Source organism: Hirundo rustica, chromosome 22 (genome assembly GCF_015227805.2).
Source record: "Hirundo rustica isolate bHirRus1 chromosome 22, bHirRus1.pri.v3, whole genome shotgun sequence".
Taxonomy (NCBI): domain Eukaryota; kingdom Metazoa; phylum Chordata; class Aves; order Passeriformes; family Hirundinidae; genus Hirundo; species Hirundo rustica.
In genome coordinates this window covers 451,876-467,705 of record NC_053471.1, presented here as the reverse complement: position 1 = coordinate 467,705, position 15,830 = coordinate 451,876, and the positions used below count along the sequence as shown (strand labels likewise).

The window sequence follows — 15,830 nt, the reverse complement described above, 5'->3', positions numbered from 1 at the left end:
GTACAATTTACAATTTTAAATTTAAATTCTGCAGTTTGCAATTTAAAAGTCACTAAAATCCAGCCTGTTTCTCCAAGTGTTGTTGCCTGCCTTTGGTTTCAGCCCTGCCACATCTCTGTTTTGGCACTGTGGTTTTAACACTCTGTGTTTCCTGTGGAAAATGGGTTTTTTTTGCAGGACTACCTGGAGATCAAATTGTGGAAGAGAAGTTAAATGATCAATTCCTTTTATTTGCTGCTGGAGGGGTGTAATGAGGGCTGTTCTTCACACGCAGCAGTGTTACAGCATTTCACGTGTCACATTTTCTACGTCCTGTTCTGCAGTTATTTCAATTCCTTGGAACTTGGTGAAGCTTGGACAAAGAGGACAAACAGCCAGTTGTGATTTGGATCTTTGCTGGTTTCATTTCTTTAAAGTAACATTTACTCTATATGGTAACTTAACCCTATATGGTGACATAACCCTATACGTTTGGGTTTTTTAGCGCTTTTTGTTTGTTTGTTTTGATAAATGGGAAATGGGCTCAGAAATCTCAGGCTCTGCTCTTAAATGCACTGAAAGGCTGAGGTTGGCTCTGCTCCATGTTTGCTCAATATGCTGATTTTAAAATCCAGTATCTACAGAGGAGAAGAAAGATCCCTTTACTACACCAACCATGAGGATTTTTTCCTGTTAATCTTCTTCTATTTTTATTCTTCTATTTTTATTTCACTCGGGTCATTTCACTGCTCTGGCACTTGTTGTTCTTTCAATCCAAGCTACTTCATAACCCAAATTAATTTCCTTACAAAGGAGAGGAGAAATGGGACTCTGTAAATAAGGTTTTGCACAGGCAGGTTCCAGCTTGCAGTGTTATTGCTGGCTTTGTAATGGCCTGTAGTTTAAATTAAAAAAAAATTAACTTACAGTGTTTGGGCTTTTAATTATGCAGAAGATTAATTTTAATGCTGTAATGTTATTATGCTCCAGAGCACACATTAGCCAAGCCATTGGCTTTGGCAACATGGAAACAAGGAGTTCTCAAGTAATGTAAAAGATGGCTTGAAACTGAGATTTCTGTTAAAAGCTCAGGGCTTCAAAGAAAGCATGAAGCTCTCCAAGGGTTTTTTTGTGCTTCACCCCAATTTAATGATCCTGAACTCTTGCATTTCTCTGCCAGCCTTCTTTTCAGCAATAATTTTCCAGTTCTTTCTTGGAGGGAGGAAGAGGGATTTAAACAGCATCATCTGAGGCTGCCTGCTAATTCAGGAACGAGGAACAGCATGTCTGCCACATACATTGGAAAATCCAGATGCTGACCCCCAGGAGCAAGGGGAAAGGGTTCTATTGTTGTGTTTTTCTTGGACTAAAGGCCAAGAGATTTTTTTATGATCTCTGGAGTTAGAATTAAACCTGGGATAAGGGAAACTTCTCAAGCACGTGCTGATAGCTGTGAGCTCTGTGACTTTGAGCAATATTTCTTTGGGGTTTTCAGCAGAATGGTGTTTTTATTACAGAGCAGCTTGGCCACAAATCATCCCCGCTGCTTTCCCTTCCAAAGGAGCCGAGCTGGGCTGGCTGGGACAGTGTTGGGACCTCTTGGGATAATCTCATTCCTGCAGCAGTTCCTCTTGCACGTCCTTCTCATAGCTGGAACCTGGCCTGCCTGCTTTTGGGAAGGAGACCTCCATCCCCTCCTCGCCGAGCTGCTGGGGCAGCACTGCTGAAGCTCCCAGGTGGACCCCATATTTTGCTCCGGAGGTGGCAGCTTTTTGGGGATGAGCAAAGGGATTTTCCTGTTCCTGCAGTATTTTACAGGACACACCTTCTATCCAACAGAGAAACCAGACGTGGATTTTTTACACTGTCGAGCTCTGCAGCAAGAAAGAAAATACATTCAGACCCTTAAACATCTTTATCCTGCAGCAGTTCTTTTTTTACAGCTCAACAAAAAACTTTGTCAGTGTTTGCAGGGAGAGGCTGGAGCTGAGTTGATCCTGTGGGGATCCACGGGAACCTCCGCTCCTCCTTTTCCCCTGGCATTAGGTCTCTACCAGATTTCCAAGGTCAGGGGATTCTACTGGAGCACCCTTGTTGTATTTTACACTGAATTCTGCCTACTCTGAACACCCTCACAGCGAAGTTGGCAGCTTTAGCGGCTCAGTCTGTGTCTGTGCGTCAGCGGATCATCACTCCCTGCTCGTCAGCATCACTGGTTGTGCGTCCCTGGGAATGGGGAGGATTTGGTTGGTTTCAGAGCATTAACCCACTGAGCAGTGCAGGATGTTGTACCCACGGGTGGTTTCTTGCTGCTGACCTTGTTGCTGGTTTGAGCATCTGCCCAAAGGGGACACATTCCCCCTGTTCTCAGGGCCCAGATCGTGTTCCTGCCTATCAGGAATTTTTGCCTGGAGTTTTTAGGATAGGCAGAGCTGTGAACCTGGAAGGGGCAAGAGCACATGCTTTTAAAGTAATTAATTCCTACTCATCTGCTCTACAAGGTGAAAAATAGATTATCAAGAGAGGAACTGGGCACTCCAGTCCGCAGTAAAAACATCACCCCAGCTAAAAGTCATCAACAACTGTTCCTTTTTATTAACTTCTGATGTTTCTGTAGCTACAGTGAGGGACCAGCACTTTCCAGGCAACAAAACAGGAAAAGCGTTTTGTTGGTGGAGTGGAATTTCTGCAGAAGCTGCTACCAGAGACCTGAGGCCTTTGATGTCACCATTCTCTCATGGCTGTTACAAGGAGCAAAGAGGAAAACAAGAGACTGATGTGTGTCCCAGACAGAACTCCTTGGAACACAGGAAGCTGAAAGAACTTAATACACGTGGAATTCAAAGGGCTGTTTCTTGCAGAGCTCGTTTATGAGACATATTTCTGTATTAAGTAGCCCAGCTGTGGTGAGTCCTGCAGTTTCTGAGCTGAGGAGACTGTAACAAGCAATTTGGACTGTAATTGGAAATACCTTGGAGAAATTTCTCCAGCACCGAAACGTGGAGAGGCAGAAACATAAATCAGGTGTCGCCTTTCTCTTGATTTGCTGCCACAACCACTGGAATACATTTTCTTTTCCATGAGCTGGAAGGCGATGGTGAATCTTTGCTTTGGTCTTTCATGGCATGTTGGATAATAAAATAAAAATATAAGAGCTGGTATTAATTAGGCTTCACAGTTGGCACCACATCAGAGAGGAGAGGCCTCGTGTCCTGCCGGATGGGCCATGAGCTCGCGGGTCGTTAAATCCTGTGGGAAGATGTTCCACTGGGGAATGTGACACAGCTGGAGAAATGGGCTGAGGGAGCGTCGAGCTTGCTGAGCAGATCCCTGCAGTGGTGGGGTCATCACTGGGAGTGGTGTCCGGGATAGTCTGGAATTAAGGGTTTGTTCCTTTTTCCAGTCCCAAAGTAAATCTGTGTTGTCACTCCTGTTATCTCCCTTGGTTTTGTAAGCTGTGATAAGAGCTCAGAGTGTTAGTTGGGTTTCTGCAGTCCCTTCTCCAAAGGAATTAAATGAGCCAAAAACAAGGTCTGGAAGTGTAAATAGTGGCAAAAATGAACCTGCATTTCGGCAGAAATTAAGCTACATGAAGTTGCTCCAGCTGGGGACAGGAAAACTGAAAAGAAGACCAGAAGTGTCTGGAGTTGGCCCTCTCCAAGAGCCAGACTGGACACATTACTGTGTATTTCCCTACAGTCTCACAGGTGAAACTCCATCTTCAGATGAATAATGCCGTTGCCCTGTTGGATTTGGGGTTTGGGGAGGTTGGCACCCAAACTCACGTCAGTGCAGATTCTCCTTTGACCTCCTGCAGCAGAAATGTGAACTTGACAGAAAAAAAGGAATCCAGTGTCTGCTATTTTAAGAGTGGGGGGAAATTGAGCGACATCTCCAGAGATCTCTGGAGATCCATCCTGGAGAGCTTCACTGATGGAAGTCGTGGGATTTAAGGCAAGATTCATTGAGGAGGCTTGGCAGGATTGCAGCCTCTACAGCCTCCCTCTTGGCCAAAAAAAGGTGGAAAAAATGTATACTTGAGCAGCAGTAATGTTCACATCCTGACAGCTGAGGAAGGAAACACCCCGGACCTTTGCCAGCCCCAAATCCATGATCCCTGAGTTTATTTTTGTGGTTTATTTCTGTGTGGTTAAAAATGAAACTATATTTTACACTGTAGATGGTTTCCATAGTTCGAGTTTAAGGGGAGTGGAATTCTGTCAGATTAAAAACTTTGGGATTGATCAGTTAAATTACTTGGCTCAGGCAAAATTGAGGTTGCTGCTTTGCAGACCTAATCCCTTCTTGGAGAAACCCCAAGTTGGAAGTGTGCAAGTGACATCACCAAACCAGAAGACTGAAAATAGCGCTTTGAAAAGTGCTAAGTTTTCACTGAATTTTTAGCAGGTTTTGTGATGGAGGGAGCTAGAGAGCCTGCCTTAGATCTGTGCTTTGCTGAATTCCAGAAATGACCACCTGCATGGACACAGATCATTCCCAGCCCTGGTTCTACCCCAGGATAGTGGGAAGAACTGGGCTGTTCTTGCCAAGGTGCCAGGAGCTGCTGGGAGCAACAGTAAAGGCTGATCCCAGTTGTGGGAGACAGAGCCGTGTTGCAGTGCTTGGCCCTTCCTCTCCCCTCCTTTGAGCCCTAGGAAATTCAGGATTTGTGCAGGGGCTCTGCCCAGCCCTTACAGCCTCTCCATAGGGAGATGCAATGGATGGGATGTGCAGGACCTGGAGCTTGGGAATCCTGGGTGATTTTTCCAGCCATTGGTTCTGTGACCAAAGAAGTGATGTTTGAATATTTAAATTAGACTTTCCTTTTTAAATTAACTTTGCTTTTGGGGTGTTCAACCTGAAGGTAAAAGTCTTCCATCATCACCAGTAGCTCCTGTTGCTCTGGGGGCTGCGGCCTGGACGTGATGATTCCCACGGGAATCTGCAGTGTCTGCAGGTCCATCGTCACCCTCCAAACAGTGAAGCACTCTGGAGAAGCCACAGAAGCTCGTAGATATCCTTTGGGGCAGTGGGAACACAGCAAATCCCATTTGCTCCATGCCCTTGCGAACAGAGTTGGCTGTTACTAACTTTCTTATTTATCCATAGTGAAGAACTTCTCAAAATTGTATTTTATTGTGATAAAGGAAGTGCACACTGGGTTTTTACACAGTATCTGCTGGAAACCAAACGCTGGAGCTGGGAAATCTGTTTGCAATAAACTTCAGTCACAAAATCAATCCCATTTACACTCTGATTACTGGGCATCTGTGCGTGGGATCCGAATTTAAGCTGGGAGCAGTTGCCACAAATTAGGAGCAGATTGGATTAATGGGTTTGTCTCCTCTTAATATATTGTGTGGTTTCTTCTACCCTTTGGAGGGAAAACACGATTGGAGTAAATCAGTGCGGATCTTGGGAATACTCTGTGGTGTTTCCATTGGCTCAGTTAGCCAGGGAGATCATTAATGGTAGAGTTATGAACCTGCTTTTAAATTGAAATATAAATCCAGCTCAGAGCAGTGCTGCAGGATTGAAGGAGTTTTGCTTTTGGATGAGATACTGGAAATTCGAGCTGGTTTATGGTTAATATTATAATCATGTTAGGATTCTTGAGAAAAATATATTGAGAACAGCCTTCTCTCCCAGCCTCATCTTTCAAAAAACTTGACTCCCTGAAGGTTTTTTTCCTTGCATGATCCTTGTGCTCTCGGCAGTGACCTCCTTTCCACCCCAAGTGCCATTTGGAGCTTGAATGAGCAACTTGTAAAACAATCCTTTCTTTTAATGTCATTCTAATGATTGTTATTGCTGCATTGAAAGCCAAAGTGGTTAAAGCAAACTGAATCCTCCATAAGGCTGCAACTGTTTCGTTCTCCTGTGCCTCAGACCAGCCCGTGAGAGGGAAGCTCATCACCCACGGCCACATCAGCTCTGTGTCATTCAGTGTTGTAACAGATGCATGTTTGTATTGCAGCCCAAACTGCTGTAACTGCACCAAAGACCTGGAAGAAACCAAAAGACCGGACCCAAGCCACTGAGGAGGTGACAAAGGCAGAGACAGAGGTGAGAGGGAACCAAAGTCCTGCTTTACCCACTTTTAAAGATGGTGTTCCTCTCTTGAAATTGTACTTTAGAGACATTGCTTCCTCGTTGTCTCACAGGATCCAGGGCAGACTTTTGGGGAGGAACTCTGGTATTCCTCAGCATCCTTTAGGTAACAGGTGTCAGTCTGCTCCCTTTTAAAGCTCTTCATTTTTCTTTGGGTTTGCCTAATTTAATGACTAATAGTCACAGAATCGCAACCTGGTTTGGGTTGCAAGGGCCCTTGAAGACTCATCTCATTCCATGCAATGCAAGGGACACCTTCCACCTGCCATGGCAAGGGACACCTTCACTAGAAGGTTCCAGTAAACTTCTGCCAGCCTCCCAGCACTGAGGAGCCCCTTTCAGTGAGGAGTGAGGGAAAAGTGGGTTTGGATGCTTCAGCACTGCCCCATTTTGGTCCCAGGCCACCATCCTGACATTTGGCAGGTTCTTCTGCACAGGGATATCATGGCAAAGGATAGTTTTCTTGATGGAGAAGCTGACAAAGGAAAATGCTGAAGTTTTCAGGCAAAACCACCTTGAGTGATTAGATGAGTAAATGAAAACCTCCCTCGCTGCTGCTCTGGTTTTTGCAGCAGGGAGCTGTGCTTAATATCCTGGGTCAATATGGGGTTAGAATCAATCAGAAAGGGAGCAAGAGAGTAAAAAAGATAAAGTTCAGACTGCCCAGTCTGTGTGGATAAAAGCTGAGATTGGTCAGATGTGATGCAGAGCAGGAGAGCAAAGGGTGTCACTGGGGCTTCACCAGAAGGTTCATCCTCCACATCGTCCTCCCCTGTCTTGCGCCACCCGCCAGTTCTACTGAGGAATTCTTCAGAGAATTCCCTTGAAAAATCTGCAATAAGCGTTTTAGGATATGGTGCCATGAGGTGGGGAGGCGAAAGGATCAGGAGCCTCCTCCAGAGCATCCTCAATGAAGTTATTCCTTTGTTCAGATGCGCTGGGATTTCTCCCAGGAGGAGCGCATTGACGCCTCCTCGTCTGAATGCACAATCACGCTGTATCCTTGGAGAGCTCTAAAATTAGCAGCCAGGGATACTATTAATACTTTTTCCTGAAACCAAGATGCTGGAATTGTGGCTGGATCTCACATTGCCTTCCTTGGTGGGATCTGCTCCAGCTGGCAGCAGGCATTTAAAGGAAGATCCCCCAAAACAAGCACCACCTGCACTTTACCTTCCCTTTGTCATGGATGGTGGGAGAAGAGGAAAGCAGAGTTGTCTTTCCAGGCTGGGTTTGCTCATGGCTTAACGGTTCCCTCCATCCAATCCCGTGGGGATTTCATGGGCAGTGCTGAGTCTTTCCAGTTGCACCATTAATTATCAGTGGGTTATCCATGGGAATGAGCTGATAAATCACCCAGTGGCTCAGTGTGGTGTTCCATATCCCTGTGTAAGATGCACTTGTGTTCTGCTGCTCCCAAAAATGCCCTGTGAATCCATGAAGAACTGTTTCACATGGATTGAATTTGTCAGGGTGTTTCTAACGAAACCTCTGCCTCTGTCCGTGCTCCAGCCCAAGGAGGAGGAAGAGGAGGAGGAACCTTCAGGGGACAAAGTACTTGAATCCGACCAGGAGAAAATGACCCATGGGCTTCAACCAGAGAGGGAACCCTTAGAGCTCAAACCAGTGAAACCCATGGAAGAGAACGGGGAGCAGGAGGCAGAGCTGGTGCGAAACGGTGCTGAGAGTGTCTCGGAGGGCGAAGGCACTGACGCCAACTCCGGCTGCACGGAGAGCTCCGGAGAGGGCCCCGTGTACCAGTGCAAACCAGGTAAGCCCTGCTCCACTGCTTCTCTGCCTCCCTCCTGTAAGGGCTGCTGGCACCTCCCATTGGGGCTGCGAGGGGATTCAGTGTTCACCATGTGCAGCTCTGCCAAGATCTGCAACCCAGCAAGCCCCCAGAGATCTTCCAGCGGGGCAGAAGGGGAAAATTGTTTTTGTCTTGCTGGTCGTCGTCAAGAGAAGAGAAAATCCCTAGCTCCTTGAAATTTTTGTGCATTTGGATGCTGGCTACAGCACAGTGGAAATGACAGAGAGTTGATCCCTGTCTCTCCCTGCATTGGGGATCTTTCCTGTGACACTGCCCAGCTGCTCTTCACATTAAACCAGCTCATTGAGAGCTTTCCAGAAGAAGGAAACTACACGTAAACTGCTTGTTGTTGTGGTGGAGCTTTTCCATGGTAAATGACAGCTATAGTGGGCAGGCCAGGAATTCCAGCCAGGATCCATTCTGCACCATTCTGCAGCCAAACCATTTCTGCACCCCTGTATCCTGAAGCTCTGCAGGAAAAAAAAACTGCATAAAGGGCTAAAGTCTGCAATTACTTCTGTGTATTTTCATTCCAGTTATTAAAATCCATCATTGGAGTAAGTCCCTGCTTGTTGCCTCTGTGGGGGTGCAGATGGTGAGATCCCAGAGATCTCGGGGCTCAGGGGGTGAAATAAAGCAATAATAAATGCCTGAAGGGCTGATGAATGAATGCTCAGTAATGCAGTCTGGCGTGAGGGAGATCCAAGGGCAGCATCTCCTACACATTTTCCTTCAGATAAAACATGTTTTCTTCCCTAATTTCAAACAAACTCTGTGGCCAGTGCTGAAAATCCCATCTCCAGGCCACCAGAGGCTGACTTTCCTTCTGCTGAAGTAGTTGTAGATTTATGCTGTGGTTTTGTACCAGGCAGGGTCCTCCACACCCAAAAAACCTCATGTAGAATAGGTGGAAAGTTGTAATTCCCAGGTTGTGGAAGCCTGTGGTTGTGGCTTCTCTTGTTTCTGTTTTTATCTCCAGTCTGGTTTGTTCACAGTTCCATGGTTTCACATTTTCAGAGGGTGTTTTGTTCCGTGCTCTGCTCTCCTTGACTTCACGTTTATGACTCCCTTTTACACCAGACAAAGCCCTTTAACTTCTGCATTTTCACGCAGAAACAGGGAATTTTCCCCATTCCACCATATCCCACAGGAGAGCAGAAGTCAAAGTTAGATACATGGGTTAGAACTGGAATTAGTGACCAGATCAGGTGTGGTTGCTCTGGACCTGGCTCTACAATCCCTGGTGTTCATGTCCATTTAATGTTACATGTGTTGCCCTCCTCTCTCCCTTCAAAATGAAAATTAAATTAAATTGAAATTTCCCTGGCTGGTGCAGCAGCCTCATCCCTTTGGATTTACCAGAACCACATCTGGGTGAGCAGGGGGTTTGTTTCCTGTGACTCTCAGGGACTTCTCTCCCTATAGAGCAGTGGAAGCCCCTGGACCCAGAGGGGAAGAAGCAATACGACCGGGAATTCCTGCTGGATATCCAGTTCATGCCTGCCTGTATCCAGAAGCCCGAGGGGCTGCCTCCCATCAGCGACGTGGTGCTCGACAAGGTGAGAGGAGAGCCCATAAAACAGGTATGTGCAGGGATTTGATATAAATAAAGATACCCAGTGCCTCATTATGGAACTGTTTCCATGCCGGGTTTTGGTGGGAAGTGGGAATAGTTGGTCTCATCACAAAATTCTGCAAATAAGGGTGTTGGGGTGCCTGATGAATGTGCACAGATGATTAAAAACTGAAGTATTTTTGATGGTCTTGAGATTAAGTTATACCAGGTTGTTATTAAAAGTTAAAATGACCCAGCCATAAAGAGCTGAGGATCCAAGCAAGGCTGGATGGAGAGACAGTGGCTTTTATTAGATCAATTAATTGATCTATTAGATCAAGTAAAAAGCAGAGGGAAGCTTTTGGGCAAACTTTTTTGATCTGAAGCAGTTTCTTCACTATTTATAAGCTGATCTAATAAAAGATCTTTAAGATCTCTTTTCTTGGGCAGTTTCAGGATTTCTCTCCAGCCTGATCTCAGAGCTGATTGTCTCTGCTGGAGGTCTGGGCTTAGTGAAATACTTGAGATTTCTGAGTGCTGACACCGAGGCCTCGTTCTGCTCTCATGGAGAACTGGGGAGTTCCTTGGCTTTGATGGAACCGCAGCACTCACTCTTGAGACTCAGGCATGTGGGTGATCCTTGTGTGCAGAAACATTTCTGCTCTGAGTTTCATACCCAGGCAAATTGTAAAACACAGCTTTATTCCCAAAATTATCTCAGCTACCTTCTACTTTCCCGTGATTGTTTCTCGCTGTTCTGTGTTCGACCTTCCTGGGCTCGGTTACCCACCTCTCACGTTGGCACAAAAGCGATTGCTTTGTGGGAAGGTGGCAGTTTCATTCTCCTGAACCAAGACAGGCCCATGTTACCATGATTTACGTAGTTCCTGTCAGCTTTGAAATGTTTCTGAACTCTACCTGTTTCCTCAATAGTCTGCTGAAGAAGATGTATTTTAAATTAAATGCTTATTTTTAGCATAAGTGTGGATGCCTAAAACTTGACCATTTTGTTAAAAGCTTTAATTTGGATGTTAATATGACTCTTACGGTTTAGCAGATGTTGTCTGTAGATTGCATGACTTCTGGTAGCTCAGCACCCCTGAGCAGCCCCTGTTTGTGTGCTCTGCTCACGGCACAGATCAGTCAGCCAAAATTGCCACTGAGGACTCTGGACCCTCGGATCCTGCCACGAGGCCCCGACTTCACGCCAGCCTTCGCTGATTTTGGGAGGCAAGCCCCCGGGGGAAGAAACGTGTCTGGAAGTGTGAGTTTACCCCAACTTGCTCATTTAAAAACTGGCCTTAACAGTGATGAAGTCCCTCTTCAGGCTTTTGGGCCTCTTCCAATGCGCCGGCGGTTCTCGTTTTGTCGGGATGAATGCAGGGGTGATGTTTGCTTGGCTGACAAAATGTAGGGAAATTGGAAACAGTTGTGGACGTTTGTCACGGGTAGGTGTTGTTTGGGAAGGGTTCGATCTCCTTCCCGTTTCCTTGTGTGAGGGGTGGAAGCGTTTCCACACCAGGACCCGGCAGTCGCGTGCGCGGTCGCGCGTTCGTCGTACAGCAAACCTGGCGTCAGCGCGTCAGCCCCGGGGGCTGTGCTGCAAAACCCACCAACAGAGCAAAGCGATTTTCTTAACTAACAAAATATAGCCGGCACCTGTGTGTTGCTGCTTTCTCTGTGCTTCCATGTGCTGCTTTGGTCACTTCGTTCCTTGTTTTCCCACCTTTTCCGCTGCTTTTCTTTCGCTTTCCCTTGTTCTCCCTGTGTCTGGCTTTGCCTACACTCTGAAATCCCACTGTGAGTTCTTCACTTGTGCCTCTGCCATATCTTTTCGTGGGGCACAGGTGCCCCCAGCACGTGCTACCCCGTCAGTGCCACTGGAGGAGGACGCTGCCGCCATTAGGGGCAATCACTGATTTTCAGCTATTAAGATGCTTCTGCTGCGTCCATCTGGATGTGTCTAACGACACAGTCGTTGTGGAGCTTTCAAACCTGCTGCTTCCAGAAGAGTTCCTTGAATCACCCCGACTTCCAAGTGTGCAGGTTTCCAGGAGTCAAACCCAGCGATTTTGGGTCAATGTAGTATTTCTGGTTTGGGAGCAGCCTCGTGGCCGGTGCCTCAGTTACGGGGTGCACATCTGTGTCCTGGAGTTGCCTTGGTGCCACAGTTTCTCTTGGAGCACCACAAAACCTCGTGAGGTCGTCAGTGCTTCCGGTGTTCAGGACGTGCAGGCTGTGCTGCAGCACCTCCTCTCTTGCCATGTCCTGAGTGTCCTGAGCCCTGCGGCGTCTGGGTAACGCAGCTGTCACTCTTTGTCTCTCTGCAGGCCTGCAAAGTGCAGAGCACCCCTGGATTGCCCTCCCTGGCTCGGTGTGGGCCCCCAGCATGCCCTCTCTTGGTCTCGTCTCACCCACCATTGAGGAACCTGCCGATAGGGGTAAGCCAAATCCCTCCCTCTCCCCCCAGACTTTGCACCTTTTTGTAGAGTTGCCTTTTTTCCCAACACCCACTGTTGATAAAGAACGACTGGCAGAAAACTTTACAAAAAGGTGCAACCTTGTTTAAAAAAAACCGAAACAAGACTTGCATTGTACCCCTCTAGGCAGTCTTCAGTGGTGGGTGGGACATCACCAGCTGAGGGCATGCTGGGACGTTGGCCTGAGCGGGATCCGCGAGGGTCTGCACTTTGCAGACCTGTGGAAAGGGGGAGAAAAGGTAAGTCCTGCTTACCCCGTTCATTTGGAGCATTCAGCACATAACATACATCTTACATTTGCGCCTTTGCAGAGCAGAGCCTCTCTTTGCCTTGTTCTGGAGGAGGGCTGGAAGGTGACCTGGTTTAAGCAGCCTGTCCTCAACACCAGCAGTTGTAGGGTCAGAGGGTTCTGAGCCGCAGCAATGCCAGACGTTCCCCTCTCGTGACGCATGGCAATCCCTGCGTGTGCGCTGCCTGTCCCCAGCCATCCCACCTCTGCACAGGCCATGCCATGAACCATCAAACCACTGCCTCTTCCTTGCCCCAAGTAACCTTGAGAGCTCAGCGCTAACCACGTCCAGCACGTTGAGAGTCTTTTGTTTCGCTTCCTTGGCTTTTGTCTTTGTTTCCCTCTTTTTGCCTGAATGTGTTTTATGACTGTTTCTGGCACTAACCAATGTTGCGTCAGACGGCACTGGGGTGGAGTTGCACAGGAGCAGAATGCAGCTGCGAAGGCTCTTTGGTGTAGGCAGGGTATGGGGAGCGTGGCAGGTGAGGAGATGCAAGCAGAGATGGTGGGCTGGAGCAGGCGGGTCTGTCCCTGCACAGGGTGCATTTGCTTTGTCCTTCCCAAGAGGTGATGGAAACTGAAATCACCTCAGTTCTTGCTCTGAAGGCACAACCTCTCCCAGCCTTGGAAGATCAATATCACTGTCTGCATTCAAAGTCTCTTAGAGAGGGAGAAGCACTTCCTTAATTCCTTGGATGGTTTCTAAAGTTTTTCCATGACTTGTGGCCTGAGTGGGAGCACCAGGTCAGTCTGTGCTGCTGTGAGTCGTTGGCTTCTCTGCTGGAGTCCTGTACCTGTGTTCCTTTGCTTTCCCTCGTCGTTTTCTGGAAGAGAGGTCATTCAGATTAGTGCAGGAACACCTGGTAATTGCCCCATGCCCCAGACCCATCATTATTTAAAAGAAGCCAGGCCGGAGCTCAGGCACCACTTAAACTTGCTGTGTAAATCTGTAGCCGAAAACCCCAGACCCCTAGACCATTTCTGTTAAAAGTTAGATCCATCTGTTTTTTTATTACATATTCAAAGGAAGCTTCTGTTCACTGACTGAAAACCTAATCACACAGTTTGAACTGAGTTTATTCACAGATATTAAAATGGTCAGTCTCAAAGAAAGTCTTGTTTTGATGATGCCTGAAAGGTCTGGGCTCAAAGGCAGTCGGATGTGAGGAGGTGACGTGACACACTGGTGCTCCATGCATCCCTCAGTTTTCCAAGGGAGTCACCTCCTTCAGGGGTGGGTGTTTGCTAAAAAGGAACGTTTGCATGGACCCGCACCCAAGGAGGTTCCATCCCCAAGGAAGCGCTGGCCCCTGCGACTCGGTCCCGGTGCGTTGCAGCCTGGCGTGTTTGGGAGGTCCTTCAGCCCAGAGCTGCCTCTGTGCAGGAGATGGGGTGGCTGCAGGTCACCTCCCCTTGGCTTTGCCCCTGTTCTGGGGGGCATGGGCTCAAAGGTTTGGGTTCTCAAGGCACACTCCAGCCTGGCTCTGATTACAGAGCGGGCAGGAGCCGTGTGGTGAGCTCAGGCACGCGTGGCTGTGGCCAGTCAGTTTCTGTTACATCATTGTCGAGTTTTTCAGCTGGAGGGAAGTCTCTTCCCTTCGCGTCTGCGGCGTGGTCAGAGGCTGGGCAGCGGCGGTGTAACACCAGAGGTGTGTGAAGGCGTGGCTGCTGTCAGGCCTTGCTGTGCCAGACCGGTGTCGGTCACGGAACAGCGAGGGGACACAGGGAGGGATCAGTGTCAGCCTGACACCCACAAACACCCTGAAGGCTCCCTGTTCCACTGTTGTTTTCTCAGGAGTGATCAGCTGGTGCGGTTGTGATACAAGTGGTCAGACTCGATGATCTTGGCGATCTTTTCCGAGATAAATGATGCTGTGAATTACAGCGCTCGTACGTACGGCTTGCGCCCCGTGCAGTTTCAGCCTGCTGGGCTCTTTCTGTGTGTGGCAGGGGATGTGAACAGGGGTCTCTGTAAGGTGAGGGGAGCCCAGTGACACCCTGCCCTGGGAGCCCTCTCCCAGGCACCGCTGGGCGCACGGAGCAGGGCATGGCGTGAGGTCGTTGTCTTCTGACAACATCTTCCTCTGTTGCTGTTACCCCATAATGACGCCCAAACAAGAGCTCCAGCACTGCTGGTGATCCTGTTCATTTGCACACATTACCAGTCAAAGTGGTTCAACTCCTTCTGCCTTTAAGAAGAATGCTGCCTTTCAGTAACCACAAACCCAGGTTTGTGGCTGATGTGTGACATAAGAGGCACCAGCCAAGAGCCCTTTCCTCCTATTCATTGAAGCTCTTCAAGTAACTGCAGTGGTTTGGCCTTTTTGATGCTTGTTGAATCCCTTTGTTGAGCAAAGCCGTCTTTGAAATGGCCCGTCTTCCATGAGTGGCTGCTGAGCAGATTAATTACTGCTGTGGGAAGTACCGGGTTTGATAATGGAGTTTTGCTGCGTTAATTTGTACCTTGAGGTTGGCCATTCATGATAAATGAGTTCAGAAATGTGAAAGAGTGTGGGGGAAGAGCAACCTCCCAACAGCACCTGGTACCTTTAGTCATTAATCAGCAGCCCCCAGATGATGAAGAGGAGGTCTGGGGGTGACTTGTGCCCTCCCACCTGTACATCTGATGAAAAGCTCCCTGGCTGTGGCAGGTTTTGTGCCTGTTCAGGAGGAGCATCACATGACACAGGATTGGCAGAAGTGCTTAGGCAGTTCCAGAGCACCTGATTCTCTTTCTTCTGTGAAACCACAGAGTTTGTCCTGTATCTGTTAGGCTTTTAGAGTGCAGGACCTGCAGTGATACTCCTACACTGTGTTTTACATAATTCCCACCTCAAAATGGCTTCACTGGAAACAATCTCAAGTAAAACTTAACATTTCTGGCAGAGCTGCTAATTTATCATTGTCTAAGTGCTTGGGGTGGCATGGTTGAAATGCACCTGTAAGGGCTGAATTCTTCCACACCTTGCTGTGTTGTCTCAGTTGTGGAGTTTCTGACTCCCAAGAGGCTCTTTTGGCCAGTCGGGGTCAGTTCTGCCCCGCTGTAGCAGCACCCGGAGCGCCGCTGTGTTGTGTAGGCAGAGCCATCCTATCTCTGTTGGGAAAAGCTGCCCAGAGAAATGTGTCTGGTGTCTCCACGTTCCCTGTGAGCAGCCCAGAGCAGTATTGGGTCAAAGGGACTCCTGGTGTCGCAGCAGGTGTGCTGGTGGTCAGTGGTGCCGTCAGCGGGCGTTGGTGTTTGCCCTGGAGTGTGTTATCCAGCCTGAGCTTAAGTGGGATATAACAAGGGATGTTTTTGTCCTAGTTGTTGAATGTTGGACCGAGGAGATCTCAGCCGGGCCAGAGGAGGGAGCCCAGGAAGATCATCACTGTGTGTGTGAAGGAGGATGTGCACCTGAAGAAGGCGGAGAACGCCTGGAAGCCGAGCCTGAAGAGGGAAAACCAAACGGAGGACCCGGAAAATGTCAAAACCCAGGTGAGAGTGTAAACGGGTCTGAGGGTACAGCAGCTGCGGACAGTGGGGATTTGCCTTCTCTTGTATCAGACATTGAAAAAGGGCAGTGGATTCCAGTTGGAATCCCAGCTTTCCCATACCTTGATGGTATT

The 15,830-nt window shown here is 48.1% G+C and overlaps 1 protein-coding gene across 16 annotated transcripts in view; it reads left to right on the top strand.

The window, feature by feature from the left end:
- EIF4G3 (eukaryotic translation initiation factor 4 gamma 3) overlaps positions 1 to 15,830 on the top strand; it is a 141,819-nt gene that overhangs the window by 101,670 nt on the left and 24,319 nt on the right. For 15 of the 16 annotated variants that reach the window (XM_040084802.2, XM_040084793.2, XM_058423347.1 and 12 more), the window contains 6 exons: positions 5,957 to 6,045; positions 7,603 to 7,861; positions 9,326 to 9,483; positions 10,594 to 10,719; positions 11,786 to 11,896; positions 15,529 to 15,699. In XM_040084802.2, the coding sequence (XP_039940736.1) occupies positions 5,957 to 6,045; positions 7,603 to 7,861; positions 9,326 to 9,483; positions 10,594 to 10,719; positions 11,786 to 11,896; positions 15,529 to 15,699 (914 nt within the window). The remainder of the gene's footprint in view (positions 1 to 5,956; positions 6,046 to 7,602; positions 7,862 to 9,325; positions 9,484 to 10,593; positions 10,720 to 11,785; positions 11,897 to 15,528; positions 15,700 to 15,830) is intronic. The other variant, XM_058423352.1, reaches the window with a different exon arrangement.